Here is a 20,555-nt window from a genome sequence, read left to right on the forward strand (position 1 = left end):
TTAATTCTGGGGCGATTTTCGACTTGGCAACCATTCCTCGTATTATAGTATAAGATTTATTTTAATTTTAAATTTGCTTTCTTAAATGAAAAGATATAATTGAATAAATAAAAAATATACGGGAAAAAAAATTAATCTAAAGGCCCCAAAAATTTGAATGGCCTAGGGCCCCGCTTACGCTTAATTCGGCCCTGAGTATAGATAAACCTAGAAACAAATTTTTATTCCAATTTATTAGTAAAAATAAACTAATTAAGATATAAAGTTCAAGTCACAAACAATGAAGAAACAAATAGCAAACAATGGATCCTAAAGTTTTTTACCTAAAAAAGTCATATATTACTTTAAAAAAATGCCGCACAAATGTAATTTCGATACAGTTCTTGAAAATATATTTTATAATGCCATCTAACTATTGAATTGCTACTTAATTATTAGGACAAAAAACTTTTTATTTTACTTTAGATCTTTTTTAAAGATAAAGAAATTATTGTATTGTAATAGTTTACATTCGAAATCTGAATTCATTCTTATTTCACTTGATCAGTCATAGAAAATTTGAATCTAAATTTCTTCTCTTCAACATTATAGTTTCAATGCATGTATTTCGAAATAATAGTTTTTTGTGTGCATAAGATACTTACATATGCTTTAATGTGAAAGTACTGAACGAGGTACCTGCCTTGCGGCACTGCCTCTTCATTTAATAATATTTGCCAAAGACAACTGAAGTATGGGGTCGAGAGTAATTAAAGATACTTATGTTTCTCAGAGTTGCCAACTTTTAAAGCTTTTTGGAGAAGTTTCTTCGAGCGGAAACTAAGTTTACATTTTAATGCATTAATCGCTGTTTTGTAAATTTAATTTGAAATATTTATCCATATCATTACAGTGAAATGATTCGAAAGTTAATAAGAAACGCCATTTCGCTTCAGCTCGACCACTCTAAAAATATTTTACGAAAAACGTAGTAGTTGGCAGCAATGACGTATGAAAGTAAATTATAAATTGAATTTTTTTTCACGTTGGCAATAGAGCACTGAAATAACAAGGTAATGAATATGAATAATTATTTCTGGCAACATTTTTTTATCACGTGGTCAACAAAACTCACCTCATCCTCATTTCAAGTGATAAAAATAGAATGTTTACACTAGGGAATAGGGCACCTGTTATTCTAACACCCTGTTATTGCGCGAATTTCTGTTCGTCTGCAAATACTGCTCTCTCCCGTTAAGAATACGAAACACGGTCGAGAATAAAGTCAAAAGGGTGACAATAAACTTTTTACCTTTTTTGCTCATGATAACCAAAGAAATTTGTCGCTCAAGTGGTTGAACATGATGATTTTTTCTGTTACATTTTCACTGTTAGTAAACCACCGCGGAAAAAATAGCTCCTAATTGGTCATGCGTGATACGGTACAGTGCTTTTATTTATGTCACTAGAACTGCACAATTTGCTATTGGCGACTGTCTAAACATCTCTGAAGATGATCCTGTGACAACATACTAGAGTCACATCCCGTTTTACAGGGAGGGCAAATTCGCACACCATCCAGCCACAGATCGGAATTTCAACCTGAACCAGAAAACATTTCAATCTCCGCTCCAATTTCAACAGTGCTATTAATTTGTTCAGTGGTCGGAAAACTACATAATTTTTACTATTTACTACAACTGCTTTATTCCAAATGTAATTAACAACTACAAAAAATATTTTTTTTTAAATACAGTGAATACAAACTACTATGAAATTAGTTACTATTCACTACTTTAAGGAGGCGAACTTTTACTGGAAAACTATATTTACACATATGTTCAAAATGGTTTTGAATACGAAATTGGCTTACATTAAATATAAGGGAATAATTAAGAAATGTTTATTCAAGTACACATGAGCCAGTTTGTTATTCCAAAGCACCTTTTTTTCTCATTTGTTCACTTAACCTTCAACTTTTTATGCCTTTTTCGAAAGCGAATTTTTAATTTAAGAAAAGCGAAATTATCAAACATTTGCAATTTTTTTAATTGTTTATTACTCTTTAATTTCCTCTAAGAAATTAAATACATCGAAAATACGTTCCCATACTTTGAAAAAACATCAATGTTTCACCAGTGTGCATTGGCGTGTGAAAGTGTAACCAAAGTGATAAATTATCTATTTTTCGCAATGGCTAGTTTAAATGTTAGCTACACGCGATTTGAAATACGTAATTTCTGTTAATGCTCAACTGCAGCCGCAGGGTCATTTTCATAGCATCCATTGTTGGACCCGCAAAGATTCATGCCCATCAAAATCGAAAAATAAAGTTGTGTTGGAGCCGTGTTTCTTTTCTAAACTAACGTTAAAAGTAGTTGCCAGGAATCGCTACAAACTACTGATTAATTGTATCGCATTACTCACTACATTACTTTTTCAATAAAGTAGCACACTGCACTACAAACTACGAAAAAACGTAGCGACTGCAGTAGTTTCACTACTTATAGTGCGCTTCTTCCGACCTCTGGATTTGTTGTGGAAAATCGGAGAACTTTGTGAATCTAACAGATTTAGACTAACGTTAAAAGTAGTTGCCAGGAATCGCTACACCAGGAATCGAGCACCAGTCATCATTTTGCACAAGGGGAGTTTTCGGCCGACGGGCTATGAACTCATGACTTCTTGGAATTGGGCATAAAGCTTTATCCTGGCTATTAAATCTGCCACTGCTGGATTTCGAACCTTTGACCTTTGAGATGGTTATTTGCGATAATTGCTTTAGATTTTATAGCATATTACAATATAATTTTACATTGCCTTTCCAAGAAACAAAACACACTTCGAAGCAAAAAGATGTGATAAAAAGAACTTTAATATAAAAATTCATTGAAATTTTTGAAATAGAGCGTCATTATATCAATGAATGATAGAGTTTAATTAAAAACATTTGTAGCATTAATTATCAGTTTTGTCTCAAAAAAGCACGAAAGTTGGCGAAGTAATAATACTTATAACGAAAACAATGAGTTTTTTCTGAACAAACTATCAAATGAGTATTGCACTTAATCTTCAAAAATGTTATTAATAACATTTACGTTGTTTGTGCTGTTAATATTTTTAGGTGGTTTGAGAACATACTTTGATCTGACAACAAAATTTTTGGCGCAAATTGTGCCGAGTGGGGTTGTAGCTGTGGAAACCTTTTTCTTTATGAGGTATAATATATCAGTTTTTATTGTCTATTAATTTTTTTAAGTATGTTAGTTATTATTTAGTTATTAATTAAGTAAATAAGTTATTAATTTACTTAAGCAAGTAAGTTACTATAAATTTTTATTTGTTGTTATTTTCGTCAGTTTTCATATGCTATCAATTATTATAAGAGTTTCATTTGTTATTTAATACTATTTATTACTTTTGTTTTGCATTTATTAGCTATTAATTACTTTTGTAATGTATATCTGCTTTAACATGCTATTAATTATTATATTACATCAGTTTTTTATTTGCAAATAATTTAAATTTTTCTTTTTAAATAAGCTACATTAACGAGAAGAATCTTTATGTTACTAATGAAATTTTTTTTTAAAAAAAGGGGTAGTAAATGGAAGAAATTATTGGGATTTGTTGAGAGTAAATTAGACTGAAAGTCACGTAGAACAAACTGAAAACTTAACTTTATTTACTTCAGAAAGAATATAAAAACAAGAAAGATGTTGCCAACACAGGAAACTCAAAACTATCTAACTAATCTCGAACTCAACCGGGTTTCGGCACCAAATATTGGGATTCGTTGAGAGTAAATTAGACTGAAAGTCACGTAGAACAAACTGAAAACTTAACTTTATTTACTACAGAAAGAATATAAAAACAAGAAAGATGTTGCCAACACAGGAAACTCAAAACTTTCTAACTAATCTCGAACTCAACCTCAACAGAAATTATCCATTTATTCTAAAGATATCTATAAGCTTGTAATTTATTGATTTTTTTATGTGTTTTTATTATTTTTTTTACCATTACAGTGCTACATTATTATCTTATAATCTTGTGAGAGTATCGGACCAGAAGATGAATTTTGGTTTGATATTTCTAAGGCGTTATGCCAGGTAAAACATTTTATTATATTTCTCTCTTTTTTGCGCTATTATTATATTTATAAAAAAAGTATTGTAGTTAGAGTGAAATAAAATGTTCACATTATTTTAACCCCTAAAATAGTGGTTAAGCGTTTAAAAATGCAAAATGTAGTGATTAATGAAAATCGATTGTGATTAATGAAGATGAATAGTGATTAATGAAGACTTAAGAATTCGCAATTTTTTACTGGCACATTTATTTCAATTTATTATTGATAGTGACTGCGAAGAAAAAACTTCAGAAGTTGAAAAATAGTGCCTACGAGTACCCGGCCAACGAGGCCACCTCAGTACTTATGTAGTAGTTGTTGACTCAATAGGTTTAATTAAACAGAAATAGTTAATTAGATTAGTGGTCAGTCGTTGATTGTGGAAATATGGGCAGTGAAAAGAGGAGAAAGAAAGGACAACGCAAATATAGAATCAATACAAAAAAAAATTTTAAGGGTAAATTAATAGATTAAAAAACAAATAATGCATTTTTTTTTATAAATATGTAAAATAAAGGTTAGTAAAAATTAGTGAATTAGTGAAAGACGCACACGCACTTTTTATAGATCAAGGAATTAAATGGTTTTACGTCTATTTTTTCTCATTACACTTAAAAATAGTTTTTCTGAGTTACTAACACAAATGACCTTTGTTGTTTCCTTTGCGTTGGGCACCATTATTAAAAATGTCGATATCTAGGATCAGGAAATTCACAGGGCTGCCAACTTTTTAAAATTTTTGCATAATTTTCGTCGTGAAATAGAAAACGAAAACTTATGTTTTTAAGCGTGATTCTTTGTTTTGAAAACTTAATTTAAAGTCGAACTCTACCACTGCATGCAAACGAATATATAGTTCATAAATAACACCACTTAATCCCAGGTAATAACTGATGACGCTTTTAAAATGCCAGCAAAACTGTCAAAAATTCTGAAATCTTTAATTTCTAATTGTCGACCTCTGAATAAAATACTTTGCGAAGAAATTAATAACTCTCATATCAAATTTCATATATTTATTTTGTTATCTCGTGTTGTGTACGAGCCTGGTAACACATTTGTCATTTTTTTCTTAGTATTTCAAATAATTTATTTTACTAACTAGTAACTTGCTTTTTTAAAACGAATGAGTTAATTCTCTTTCTCAAAAGAAAAAGGAGGGAAACTTTTTTAAAACTTGCATTGAGTTAAAAATGTCTTTCGTTAATAGTTACTAGAATAGTTAAATAGTTACTAGTTAATAGTTACGTTAATAGTTAAATAGTTACTAGAATCTGACTGGAGTTGAAATTATTACTTGAGTCATTTTTGATTGACCTTAAGGAGCGATTAAGCCCAAGGAACTATATATTGTAGAAATTACTTGTTTACTAATACTGATAGAGCAAAATATATCATAAAATCTCGAGGGTTTGTTTTCTTTTAAACTAAACGGATTTTTAATTTTATAGTTAAAATGTGACAAAAGTGCTAATGAAAATAAATTCTCAAATTTTAATATATCATCATACGGAAATAAAAATAATTCCTAAATAATTCTCGTGTATTTCGATTAAAAATTACTTTTTATTTGGAAATAATGGAGTGCCAGTAGTAAGAATATTTCATCTTTTCATGATGAATTTCATTATAAATATAGCTTTTGTTCGCAAAATTGTTGTTGTTGTTAATTTACGTCGCACTAGAGCTGCACAATGGGCTATTGGCGACGGTCTGGGAAACATCCTGGAGGATGATCCGAAGACGTGCCATCACAATTTTGATCCTCTAGGGGGGGGGACGTAAAATTACTGTCAACAGAACATAGGTTGTAATTGCCTAAATGCAGTGGTGTTTACTAACAGTTTTATTCTCTGAAGCAAAAGAAGGGGAAGCGAAATATTCTTATTTTCAATTTATTATTTTTAAAGGTTTGATAGCAGAACTGCTCAATTGAAAATACAACCTCAGTGCTTCACGGCAGATTTCGAGAAAAGTGGCTTGGCAACTATTTTCTTTCTATTGTTAACGTTAAAATTTAATTAACGTTAAAATTTAATTTAAAAAAACTGATAAAACAAAATGTATTTTCGAAAGAAAAAAAAATGTTTTGCCATAAATAGCTTGTAGGAAAATGCCAAATATATGAAAATCTCAATTTTTAATATTTTGTCGCTTACATGGATTTTTTTCTATCGTATAGCAGCGTTATTATAAAGTGACCATAAATTCAACGAATCATTAAATTATTGGAAACTTTGCATATCCACCAAAAGAACAGTTAAACCAATTGAATAATAAAACATGAGTCATTTCTCTAATTCAGAGCCGAAAGTTCATTATTTTTCAACAGGCCTCGTACGGACCTTAGAAAATTTAAAAAGTCGTGTTATTATAATAAAGAAGTTGCAAGTCACTTTTTGCTATCTTCCACTTTAAAATTTTGTCACAACAAATTTCGCGACTAATCGTATTTGTTTTTAAATGTTAAGTACAGTAGTGAAAACAAACTTATTCAGATAATGTTTTTTTCCCTGTAATAATACCCCTCAATAAATTCTCTAAGGATCGAATTAACCCTAATTTTATTGTCCTGATACTGCGGGACGAGTAAAATATCCATGACTACGAAACTTTGTTTAAAAAAGTGAAATTAAAAATTATATAAGTCGATTTTACAGTATTATTCATGTTGTGCTAACAGTTATAACATGATTCAAGGTAGTTATGAATATTTTACTCCTAAATGCCAGAGATGAAATGGTATGAAACGTTAAGCAATGTTGATTCCATCACTTTTTCGAGAGTTATGACTACGAAATCCCACATACTTTTTAAATTCCTGATATTTTTAATTCCTTAGTCTGATATACTAATATCGAATGGCACCCGTGAGTAATCACTTTTTGATTGACACGACTTGCAGCAATTCTACTGTATATTTGTAGTGTTGTCAATCGCTTCTACGAAGATTACTCTGCTGACTGCGAAAGTGATCAAAACTGCAAAAGTGATTGCCATTTTGTATGACATTAGGAACCAATAGCAACAATTCATAATTGTCTATCTAGACCTCTACCTCTCAAGCATGATAATCTTAGAGAGAGTCAGTTTATTGAATAATAAATACGTTTTCGGAAAATTTTCAGGACCACTATTCCTCATTTAATGATGATTGCTGTCACCTCTATTCTGACATTTGTGGGTACAGGACCTCTTTTCAAGGAAATTATTGGAAAAGAAGCACAGAATTGTAAAGAACGAGGATGGATGAACCTACTCTATATAAACAATTTCATACCTTTCGATGATATCGTAAGAATTAATATTTATAATCATGTTTGCAATTTCATCATTCCATTAACAGGATTCAAATTCCTATAATTTTATATAGAAATAAAGGCAGATAGTTTTAAACAATGTTTACGAGTGATTTACATTTAATCCATTTTTGTTACTATCATGAGTTTTACTCTTTTAAAAGCTTAAACTTGATAAAAATTGTAATTAGTGTGATAATACCAAGACTTATTTTCAACAAAAATATTTTAACAAAAATATTTTGACAAAAAATATTTCAGCAAAGTAATTTTTTAGTTGTATTTAAGTCTGAAAATAACGATTGTTATGAGGGATTTGCAAAAATGTTATCTTTTGTGCATTGTATTGATTAAAAAATTAGCTTCCTTATGCTATTTTCGTTAATTATATGTAATTAGATTAGGCTTTTCGAAATAGCTATCACTTTAGGATTTAAAATTAAATGCTAATGTTATTTTTATTTAAAAGAATAGACTTTAAGTTATCTTCGCCATTATATAGCAAAATTAAATTCTGGCTTCTTTTATACGGTCGAACAATGAAGCAAAACTATTTTTAACGATCATTTTCAATTTGGCATATTATTAGCAGTCATCAAAATACGACTTACCGCAAATTACTTCTGTAGTGGTGCCTCTTTCTCCAAGATACAAAATACATATAACTTCACTCGTAGAGGAAAAATGCAACTCTTCTACTCCATTTGCATTTCGACAACCACACAAGATACAAAATATATATAACTTCACTCATTGAGGAATAAGGCACCTTTTCCACACCATTTGCAGTCCGACAACTACACAAGATACAAAATATGTATAACTTCACTCATTGTGGAAAAAGACACCTTTTCCACACCATTTGCAGTTCGACAACCACACAAGATACAAAATACGTATAACTTCACTCGTAGAGAAAAAAGGCACCTTTTCTACTCCGTTTGCAGTCCGACAACCACACAATATACAAAATCCGTATAACTTCGCTCATATAGAAAAAAGGCACCTTTTCTACACCACTTGCAGTCCGACAACCACGCAAGATACAAAATATGTATAACTTCACTCATTGAGGAAAAAGGCACTTTTTCTACACCATTTGCAGTTCGACAACCACACTAGGTATAAAATACTTTACTCATTGAGGAAAAAGGCACCTTTTCTACTTTAATAGCATTCCGATAACTACAATGTCGTGGGAATAGGATAAATGGGTGATGAATGGAAATAGATCCCCTAAACAGGCCCTAGATACCCAATTGAAGGAATATCGGAAAAGAAGACCAGTAAAATCAGAAATAGAATTCACTCCTAAAGTAAAAGCTATTAGAAATAGAAGATCTTTGTTACAATATTAACACCAAATTTTATGTTCTTGTGAAACTTTTTTTCCAGTAGTTGTGAACTAAAGCAAAAAGGTCGAAACCTTAAGGTTCCTTGCAACACCTTTTCAAATCCTCCTTCTGGCATTTCTAAATGCAATTCCCTAGATAGTTATAGAGTACAGGGTAACCATAGTCTTGAAAAATATTAAAAGTGGGGGGAAATGTTTCATAAGATTGTTGGAAATTTTATCGATTTTAATTTTGAGAATTCAAGTGATTGGTTTTAACATCCAAATATATTTCCTAAAACGTAAAAATATTTTTGGTTGATGAGAATCATATGAAAAAATTTCTCTCCACGAAATTTGTCTTCCACTTTTAAATTTTTTCTATTCTGGAGAAATGGGAAGAAACTCCCATGTAGCCGATAACCATAATTTTACGAAAACAAAAAACGTATATTTAACCTTTAAATTTCATTTAGCATTCGTACATCATTTTTTACATGTTATTTTAATGGTAAATTTGCTTCGTCAATAATACTTAAAGTACACAGAAGCATTTTTGCTAAATCTGGCTAGTAAATTCACTTCATCAATACGTAAAACATACAAAAATATTTTTACAGAAATAAAATGGTAAATTTATTTTGTCAATATTAAGTATAGTATACGGAAGATTTATACCGAAATCTAAATCGTAAATTATGTGCTGACTCATAAATAGAACAAGATATAGATATTTTTAACTTATGAGCTGGCTGCCATTTACAGTTACGCCATTTTCTTAAATTGAGCCAAATGTCAAAAGGTCGTTCAAATATAGTTTCTCATCGCAGTTGACGGCAACGAGATTTTTATTTCGGTTGATTTCGCTTAGAATCTTTTAGCCCTGAGTAAAAGGCGTGCAAGGATTGAAGACCCCTAGTTAGTTATATGAAAATCTTTATCTATACAAAAATAGATTAAGGTTGAATATTTTAAAATCTATTCCATTATAATCAGCTGGGTGACGCAGTTGGTTTGTCGTCGGCCTTCTGAGCCCAAGTCTGCGGGTTCGATCCCCGGCCCAGACACCGGACTTTCGGGATGCAGAAAATCCTAAGCGGCCATGTCGTATGTTTATGCGGCATGTAAAACATCCCTGGAGTGCCTTATTGGCTCTTGGCATTTCCGGCAAAAATTAAATACCTAGTGCACTTTAGCATCCAAATAAGAGTCTCGGTGCTGCCATCTAGTCTGGCAGAAACTAGACGTCCAAATTAACATGGCCTAAGGTATCTCCCATTGTGGTGGTCCTGAAAGAGTGGATACCACTTCTGAAGAACGCACTAGGTCTGCTCATGTGTGCGCACTTGTGCAGCTCATTGGAAATAAAAAAAAAATAATAATCAGCTTATTTCGGTGGATTCAGAAAATAATTTATTCTATTTGTATAGCAGATGTCTTATATATCTCTTTTATTTTGTCTTAGTGTATGCGAAATTCATGGTATTTGTCAGTGGATATTCAGTTATTTCTTACAGCAATTTTGGTCATTGTACCTTTCAGGAAGTGAGTATGAAATTCTACTGTTTATTATATTGACGAATGTTAAATCTCTTTTTAAAATTATTTATACTATAAGAAGAATCATGAGTTTCAATCAAAAAAGTATAATTAAAATACGTAAAGGAATCAAGTCTTATACTTCATTTTTAGTATAGTAACGTATGCTAATGTCGCACAATGTTGCAAAGGTAGAAAAAGGAAATAAAACTAGAAAAAAAATATCGTAACATTGTTTTTCTTTTATTTTTATAGATAAAGGACTGAAAGTGAGGTATTAAATTTGGCGCCTCTGCATGCATCAAAGGGCATACAAACTTAACTACACTAAGCTACTCATTGACATTGATTTCTCTCAATGGTCGGCATCAGAAAGTTATTTCTGCAAAACAAATCATCCGAAGATGCTTTCAAGTTCCATAGGTTGCCAGAAATTTACTCCTTTCAGAAATTTCAGACAGAAATTACATTATCTTTTACGTTACATAATCTTAAAATTATTTAAAAGAAGGTTATAGTTTGGTAGTCTTATTGGAAATCTAACTTGGTGACACATTTCGATAAATAGGGAAAACATTCGTTTCGGAAAAAAATCCCCAACTATTTGATGTTGCTCATTTGATTTGATTGGATCACTAAAAATGGCGCGTCTTATGCTGACAGGCCCTTAACAAATCAAAGTAGAGATGAAGAAATTTTTATGTTTCGTTCACTGTTGTCGTCAGTAAGAAATGTTTGTGAAATCGTCAGTAAGAAATGTTTTGTGCATAAAGAATAGCAGTTTTTATTTTAGAATTATTAGAATTAGAAATAATAGAATTATTATTTACTTCAAATACACATTCTGATTCATTTTCAGAAAAATAATTTCAATGAAATTTAAATTTAATGCAATATTCTAATTTTACGAAAACAGAACAGATTTTATTCAATAGGTTTTCATTTTTTCATTTCAAACGATTGAAGAGAGCAGGCAAAAAGAAGGCTGCGCAATGTCGATTCAACAGTTGGCGATGTTGATATAGGTTCGCGCTAGTAGAGCTTGGCATTCATTGATCCAAACAGGCTCCCCTTACTAAACTTTAAAGTATTTGTAAGGTTTATTTGAGGTTATTTTGAGGTGTCAATGTTGATTTGAGGTTTATTCGAAGTTGATTTAAAAAAAACCCTTAAAAGATCAACCTTCCAGGGTGTATAATCAAGGTGTATGAAGTTTTTTTTATTCATGATTGAGATTGTTTTGAGGTTGATGGAAATCTATTTTAGATCAAGTAGCTTAAAGAGGTTGTTTTTGAGGAGTACGGATTATTTTTTCTTCATTTCAAGCAAATAGATGTATTTGAGGTGTGAATGATTTCACCTGATCTAAAATAAATTATTTCTGAATTATATATGAGGTTGATTTTGTGAAGCGTAAATGAGGTTTATTAATAAGGTTAATCTTGGTGTAAAACATAACCTCATTTTCTATTTTAGGTGTACTTTTTCACAACTGACAATTTTGAAACAACCTCAAAAACACCTCATTTTTTTTTAAAGGGTCTTTCCATAAGGATAAGGATTTGTTCTTAACTTGCAACGGGGTATAGTTATAAGAGAGTCCCTGATTTTTTATTTTAGAAGAGAGTTAAATTTATCTGCAGTTGAAATCTACTTTCAGTCAGTAGAAATGGAACGAATAATAGATGAGAGTTTATTTCATCCATCCTTTTTTAAAATATTAAAAGACTAATCTAAAACAGAAAAACTACTGACCTTGTTATAAATAACGCCAGTGATAAAAAGTGAAAAAAAAAACCGTGGCAGTTCTCATGCACTTAATTACCATGTTAAACAGGGTTTTCAGTTGCTACTGTCTTAAAGAAAACAAAGAATTCCCCCGAAAATAAATATTGAAAAATAATAGCTGCATCAAGTTTACAAAGCTACATCAAATTTAATACCTTGATTTGAGAAGCTAAGAAATGAACAGTATGTTTACCCAATACCCATAACACTAAAGTGCTCCACGTCTGTCGCGAGTCTTTGAACTGGTTGGGATAACAGATTACTTTTCTTTTTAGCTTTTAATTTTAAGGACATTATTTTTTCCTCTATATTCTGAAGCGGCGTTCAAATCGGCAGCTAATTTTTTCGGATCAATATTATCCTAAACTTCAGAACCATGAGAATCTAGTTCTTTTCAATATTGCTTTAGAATTTCAAAAGGTTCCGCTATGACATCCAAATCTACTTCATTTTTCTCAAGTTTTTCTAAAGATTTTAAATGCCTTGTAATATATGCTAGTATACCTCTCTTTGAGTTCAATCTACACATAGTATATAGTCAGTGATTATTCTCATAAACTTATACAACACTGCTATAAATTAAAAGGTGAATAAAATATCAAACAACAACTCATTTCGTGTCCCGGCAAGGATGTCAATTGTAATATTTCATTTCTTATAAATTTAGCTTTATTAAAAGTATCTGCTCTTTTTCTACAGTTTAACACAGAAGTCTTAAAGTTCAGTTCGAAGAAAGCATGTCTGACTTCCAACGAAAGGATAAATGATTCTTTGTCTTGCTGATTTGTAAACTAAAAACACCTGCACTGTGTGTTAATTTCATAAAATGAAAACATTTTTTGACGACCACAAAGTTTCTATCTACAAATAAAGAAAATTAATAAATAAATTAAAAAAAACGTAATTCCTAGATCCAAAGATTCAACTAATTTCTTCCGCTTCCGTTCAGTTCTTAAAAATTGTTCAAATTAGAAATAGTACTAAGTAAAAAGTACTAGTTAAAAATAGTACTTTCATATTAATTACACTTCAAGTATTTGAGTAGATTTTGAGTATTAGCTGCTTTAACTATGTTTATATTCACCACTTACTGGTGAAGTACTGGTACAGTCTTACTGAAACATACATTATATGTATGTAATTAACATTAGACGTAATCAAATGTTATATGATTGGGTCGTTGTGAGACAATCTTAAACTCCGGAAGAGTGTTAAACTTTAAAAAGCTTTAAACTTTGAAAGTCATTTACTAAAAATCGAAATATGTCTATGTCGTGATTTTATAAAACTCTCAGTATTGATTAAATAGAATTAAATATTAAATATTGATAAAATAGTATTGATGAAGATGCTGATGCAATATAGTTTGTCTAAGCTAAGAACTCCTCCCGCCATAAAGTTTGAGACCGTCTGGTGCTATGGAAGCAAGAATGGCACATTTTAGGGAGGGTAGCTTCACCCTAGGACTAACACAATAGACCGAAGCAAGAGATTCCCTTTCTCTCGCCGATCCAAATCGAAAAAGTGACCCCGCACCCCTACTTGAAATAGTTATACCTCGTTACCATAGTCACCGCCACAGGTTCAGACGAATGTCTGGGGGAGTTCTTATTTTAGACAAACTATACCTCCTAGAAGAGAGAAGGCCCCAGCATGGGTTTCGAAAAACATGAAATTCGATCCTTTAGTAGTCCAAACGTAATGACATCTTTCGTATTTTCCACCTCTGTACAACTTAGTAGTCTGAACTTAGTGACATCTTTCTATTTTTCCTCCTCCGCACAGTTTATCTTCGTTTTGTCTGATAACTAAGTTGATCCGTGCTGAGGCCTCTCTTCTAGTAGGTGTTGGTAAATGTTGCTTAGCGATTTTATTTTAATGATATTTGCTTTTAAATGTTACAGTGATTTACAGAATAATTTTCTTGTTTAGCAATCCAAGGGCAGCTATTGTTTGCATTGTGGCTTTACTATTTAGCGGAATATTTGGCACTTTCATATCACACATACTATACAACCTTCCTCCAACGTGTCTTACAATTAATCTCCAAAGCCAGTAAGTTCCTAACGTTTTTTTTTAAAAAATGTTTTTCTGAATGTCAAAAAACTATTTTCCATTCATCAATTTTTCTTATTTTCTAATTCATTATATCTTTTATTATCTGTGAGCCAGTTATACGTTTGATTTTATTCTGCTTTCTAATGTGAATTAATTGCATTGGAAAACGGTTTTAATTGATATAAGAGAGATAATTGATATTGAGATAAGTTTAATTGATATAAGTTGGTGTGGACAAACGAAATATTTTTGTTGTTGATCACTTAAAACTCTATCACTTGTTATATGAAAAGTAACGTTTCGATGTATTACAGAATAATCAACAATTAAATGCTTTAGTACGCTTTGTACTCTTTATTCCGAATTCCAGGATTTTTGAGCTAATTTTCAAGATTCAAACTAAGTGCTGGTTATCCAGTACCAGCCCTGGTATGCTCTCACTAATTCATTGGATCTGATATAACTCAAAGAGACAAAACAATGGCATGAATAGGCATGTAGTCTAGTATATGGACGACACAAACATTAATATAAAACGATAATAATAATAATGGCAACACAGGTGCACGGTTCGTGGATCCACTTCCTCCGCTGCTTCTGGTGGCTTGCTTCCGGGCTGCGTCAGAAATGAAATGAAATAAAGGAATGAATGAAATAAAGAAATGAAATATGAATGGAAAAGAGTTTACACTCAGTGTTTACACTCTTTGCAAATTTCTTAGACAGTAGTATACCATCCGATAAGAAAAAAACTGCCAATGGGCAGTGTGTAATATTTTCCTTTAAGAATTCTTCGCTGAAGATATCATTAAATTTTGCTCCGTCACATTTTTCTGATTAACTGAAATTACAATTATGCAGGTATAATGAAATAGAAAGTAATAGAGAAAATAAATATACAGCTATTTACATATTTACACGAGATTGAGAAAATTTTGTCAACGACAAAGAAAAGGTTTAACAAGCATTAGTCACTCAACTGCCTTACCTGTGGCTCTGCTTTAGTGACGACCCAGGCGTCCTGGTAATCACACTAAAGTTACCAATTTATTGTCCCCACAAGTATACCGTTCGTGTCGTGTGAGGTTGTGTCGATGAATTAGCGTAAGATTACTCCAATGGTAGAAATCACATAAATCTCGGCGCGCTGCTGCGAAGTGGCATTAACCGATTCGTCGGTAGTAATAAATCGATGATAAGGAGTAGTGAGGAGGAATGAAGATGGAAGGAGGAGGGGGTACTCAGGACCAAAAAATCGAGAGGGGGCTCGTGTGACATGGACAATCAAGAAATGTAGAGTGGCATGGGGTATAATTAAACGACAATATAATCATAAACAATATAAAATAAAATAATCATTTAGATTATGATGATCGATAATATTAAGATTACTCCAACAAATTTGATATTGAGCATTAGGAATTAGTTTTTGAAAAGGAGTGGTAAATTACAGATCCGATAAATGAGATGCTTTGTTTGAGACGGTAGATGCTTTCCTGACGGTTGTAGTTGTCATTTGTTGAGATATTGCCACAAAATATTAATGCTTCTCTCGATTCTAAGAAAAATTTTACTGTGCTAGTAAGTTCACGTTAATTCTAGCTAGAATTTTTTTTTAAAGATACTACCTTAAAGTTTAGAAATCTGATAGATCTCAGTTCTCGTACAGATGTATTTTCCTCTTGAAAAAATGCATTGTGGTTGTCACAGATTCATGCAAATGATCGAGGTGTTTCATATATCCATTACCAATAACAAAACCCTTTCTATGATAGTAATGATTGTTTATTACAAACACATCACTTATTAGGCTATTTATATTAATTAAAATATTTTTTAAAGACTTGCTTCATTTATAATTATTTGGGTTCTTTTTTAATTTTTATTAAATTTGAATAGGGATAAATTTTTGAAAAATTTATTCTTTAACACATTTTGAGGTTTTTTCTAATGCAAAATGGATTAATTTAATTACCTTTGAAATTTTATTAATTACATTGCAATTTACGAAATCCTATTAACTGACGTCAGTTAGCATTTAACATTTATTTGCTAAACTACTTTGCAAGACAAAAACAAAATTCGATTGAATTAAAAAAATACAATATTTTGTTTTTCGATCATAGGTTAGAAATATACATCTAATGCAGTAACTTGTTTTTAAAGCAGTTCTTTTTAAGCATAATAAAGCTTAATTATTAATTAGACATCAATCTTTTCATAGTTACTAACCCAAAAGTTATGAATTTCTACAATATTTAAAGTTGTTGAGTATTAATAAAATGTAAGTAAAGTTCGTTCAATTTTTGCCATTGCAGACCTTTGGATTCTTATGCTCAACATAAAATCTTAATTTAAGATTATTAATTATAAAAAAAATGAAATAATTTCGCTCTGCACATTATAAGTATCCGAATTAATTATAACCGTGTTTAAATAGCCGACCCAATTTTAGGTTTACTATAACTAATGTTCAACTCCGTATCCTAGTAATTTTGAACCCTAAATTGGGTTCAAAATTACTAGGAAGACAAGAGAACTCCTAGATCAAGTATGGGGAGAAATTTACTTTCATGGTGGTTTTTTTTACGGAGCCACGACTTTCAAATTAATTAGTAGTTTTTATTTATTGATTTGTTTAATTATTTAGCATAATCCTTGCTTCTACACAACTTTTTTTTAAAAATCTAGGTTCGGCCAAAAGGAACTCAATCGCTTAGGGTTCCATAGCCTAAAAAAATAGGGATCCACTGCACTAATCATTTCAAAACTAACATTTCTGCAATTCAAAAAGATAAAAGTACGAGAAAATTTAAGAGAAAAATACTAGATTTAAAAAAAAAAAAATATTACTCACCTTTTTTTCCTTCAAATATATAAAAATAGTTCCCTATGTGCTGCAACTCAAATTGCCATTTAAAAAATGTCAATAAAAGACATTGCTCTCATTTTTTTTTATCCTATTTATTATTATAATTATTTTTCTGTGTCAATTTACTATTATTTAGATTTGTTTCCAAGTTCCTTCTCTCTTGGAGGTTTCTCTTTTTCCTTCAAAGCTTATATCAAGTGATATCGCTTGAGAACTTTGCTTCAAAACTGGTAGTGTTTTAAAATTTGATTTTTTATTTAAAAGAAAATTCCTATAAAATAGTTTTTGATCAGTGCCGTAGCGAGCTTAACTCGCGCCCGGGGCACAATACCTTTTTAGCGCCCCCTCCCCCTCACTCGAAAACCACCTAATATTATAAGTAAAATATGCTCGCAAAGTAATAAATAAATTAANTCTTTTTCCTTCAAAGCTTATATCAAGTGATATCGCTTGAGAACTTCGCTTCACAACTGGTAGTGCTTTAAAATTTCCTTTTTTATTTAAAAGAAAATTCCTATAAAATAGTTTTTGATACCCATAACTTTTGAATATTTTAAACGAATAAAGTTAAAACACGATGCCATACCCTTCAACAGGATTTTCGTAGCAATAAAAAACTATTAGTAGAAGAATTTATCAAACTCGAAGGGTAAAATTGTTTGACTTGCAATTCCGAACAAACCACTCTATAGTATAGCAAGTATCTGGACCAAGTACTGGTGTTTAATGAATTATGATCAGTAATTAGAAAAAATTAAAAATATTAAAAGAAAATTAATAATAATACCACTAAAATTCTTTTCATTTAAAATAATATTATATATACTGAAATAGTTACTTTAGGGGCGGGGTTGGGTTGCGGTATTCAATTTGCTGTTTAAAGACCGCCCACATTGTTTGGCGGCAAGGATTATGGCCTGCACAATTGGTGATAAGGCAATTTTCGTCGATAAAAGGCGTACTAGCGATTCTAACTACAAAAAATAATTAAAATCATCTTAATGAACTAAATAAGTAAAAGACAGCCAAGCAATACCCAACCCGACCCTTTTTGTCTAAGCTTCGGTGATGTCTTGAACAATGTCATAAATTTCTTGTAAATGCATAATTAAATTTCAGGTAATTCAAGGAAATTGTAAACAGAAAATAGTTACATGCAAAAAAATATCAATTTATTTGTGTAATTTGATTATAAATCCGTAACTAAATATTTTATTTCGGTGGGTTTGAGGAGATTTTTCTAGAATTGCAGGCAAGAAAAAAAATGACGTTTCTTGTTTGCATAATTTTAATTTAAAAGAAAAAAAAAAGATCTATCAAGTAGGGTTAAATGGGATAATTATGACGGCGGGGTTATTTTGACAAGCTGTATTTTTGTTAAAAAGATCCTTTATCATCAATTATGGGGCCAACCAAACACAATTTAGAAATTGTATTAGGATTTTACGAACATTTAAAATCAGTTATAAAGGAAAAAAAAAAAGACATCGTTAGATGGAACCTTTAATCACGTCGTCTGCCGTGTGCATGGAATAGTTTACCTATTCCATGCACACGGGAGGGAAAGTACTGATTAGGGAGTCAGTAACAGTTCTAGAATGAGTATCAGCTAATGGTCATAATTCCCCCACATGTAGTCTAAATAACCCAAATTTTTGCCTTTTGAGAAATTTAGTGGGTTATCTATGACCAGCCCTTTAAGACCGTAAATATGTTACTTATAGGTTGGTTAGTTTTTTTTTCTACATTCTAAAAAAATCGAAATACCCTACACCACTAAAATATTAGCTTACATTTTTTAACGAGACATATTACAGTTCGAAATAAATAAAAAAATTCAAAAGTGGTCATAATTACCCCAATTGACCCTAATGGGATATGAACAAAAGAAAAACTTTTTAAATTACATTTGCATTAATTACTTTATCTTTAATTTCTTATCTTCAGTTATCGACCGATCTAAAAGATCTCTCTGTTTGGCAATAGTTAGCTGTAGAAAAGTGCTTGGTGGTAAGGCTTGTACTCAGGCGCAATACATTCGGTCGGCAAAGTGTTAAGATCAAAAATAATATAATTATCTCTTTAAGGCTAACACTGGACGCAATCCAATCTTTTAATTTCATTAAATCCTTCTAGGTACATCTCAGAACTTTTCCAGAGAAGTTATTTAATGCCGCACTTCCACCTGCCAACGTATTGCATTGGATTGCTGGTAGGATACTTTTTGGCATTAAGAAAGTATGTCCGTGTAACAAGGGTAAGTTAATGCAAATATTATCTCCAATCTGAAACTAATATTAATTTAACTGCAGTGAACGAATACGATGGGTATTGCCATCATATTCTCCTTATCTCAACTATGTCTTGTGGAGCAATATTGAAGATTTAAAGACTAAATTTATTTATATAACCCCAAAACCATCGCTTAAACCAAAGCTGCTATTCAAACAAGGTCAAAAATATTGATCCACCGATACTTCAGAGAATTATACAGAATTTTGTTCTATGTCTGCTGCACGCTATGGATGGTTTACTGAATGTAAACAATAAGAAGTTTCCTAGAACTGGAAGAAATGTAGAAAACTTCCGATGTATCCCCCCGCTTATGTTATGCTTACAACGAGATGTTTAAAATTTGCGCGTAATTTTGCCATTCATAGGAGTTTTCTGTAATTTATAAATTCGAACAGATCGTGAGCCTACAACAAATTTAACAAAACTAATATCACAGCATAAATAAAGTGTAAGGTTCGCCATGTTTTGAGTGTTATCCCTAATTTGGCTATTTTTGTCTAAAATAGGTAGCACTGTTTTTTCATTCGAATATCACAGCATAAATAAAGTGTAAGGTTCGCCATGTTTTGAGTGTTATCTCTTATTTGGCTATTTTTTGTCTAAAATAGGTAGCACTGTTTTTTCATTCGAATATCACAGCATAAATAAAGTGTAAGGTTCTTCATGTTTTGAGTGTTATCCCTTATTTGGCTATTTTTGTCTAAAATAGGTAGCACTGTTTGTTATTTTTTGGGTAGTATCATAGCAATTTTGTGGAGTTTTCCAAATTCATTTCTTGTTTGCTTCATTGAAAGTTAGCTTGAAAGAACGTGTTATATTAAAAACACTACACGTATAACAATATTGAATGGTGCGTTTTTTCAAGATTAGGCGCAAAAATCAGTCTTACGTAGTAACCCGGAAGTTTTACAGCGAATTTTTACCCTCAGCGCCATCTGCGCTTAGCTTCACACGGTCATTCCATCCATAGTCAATGATGGGAGGAATATCGAACATGTCATAAACTGAACCCGAATGCATGTTGTTAATTTCAAATTTTGTAAAATAATTTTAACTCAGTAGTTTTTGAAAATTTTATTTTCTGTTTCATTTTGTTCAATATGATGCTCCAAGAAAAGTATTTAATTTTACGCTATATTTGAAAAATAAAATTTAACGGAAGAGAAAAAAAATGAAGCTGCACACTGTATTCGATTGCTACTTATCAAACCATTACCTTTTTTTCCTGAAAGATAGAGACTGGTATATATATATATATAT

At 31.1% G+C, this 20,555-nt stretch overlaps 1 protein-coding gene across 1 annotated transcript in view; it reads left to right on the forward strand.

Annotated features, from left to right (window-relative positions):
• The window catches only part of LOC107445366 (nose resistant to fluoxetine protein 6), a 47,534-nt gene that overhangs the window by 18,503 nt on the left and 8,476 nt on the right, over positions 1-20,555 (forward strand). The window contains exons 8-13 of the mRNA XM_016059746.3: positions 3,104-3,197; positions 4,008-4,091; positions 7,240-7,405; positions 10,209-10,288; positions 14,003-14,125; positions 19,137-19,257. Of these exons, the coding sequence (XP_015915232.2) occupies positions 3,104-3,197; positions 4,008-4,091; positions 7,240-7,405; positions 10,209-10,288; positions 14,003-14,125; positions 19,137-19,257 (668 nt within the window). The remainder of the gene's footprint in view (positions 1-3,103; positions 3,198-4,007; positions 4,092-7,239; positions 7,406-10,208; positions 10,289-14,002; positions 14,126-19,136; positions 19,258-20,555) is intronic.

Source organism: Parasteatoda tepidariorum, chromosome 1 (assembly GCF_043381705.1).
Source record: "Parasteatoda tepidariorum isolate YZ-2023 chromosome 1, CAS_Ptep_4.0, whole genome shotgun sequence".
Lineage (NCBI taxonomy): Eukaryota > Metazoa > Arthropoda > Arachnida > Araneae > Theridiidae > Parasteatoda > Parasteatoda tepidariorum.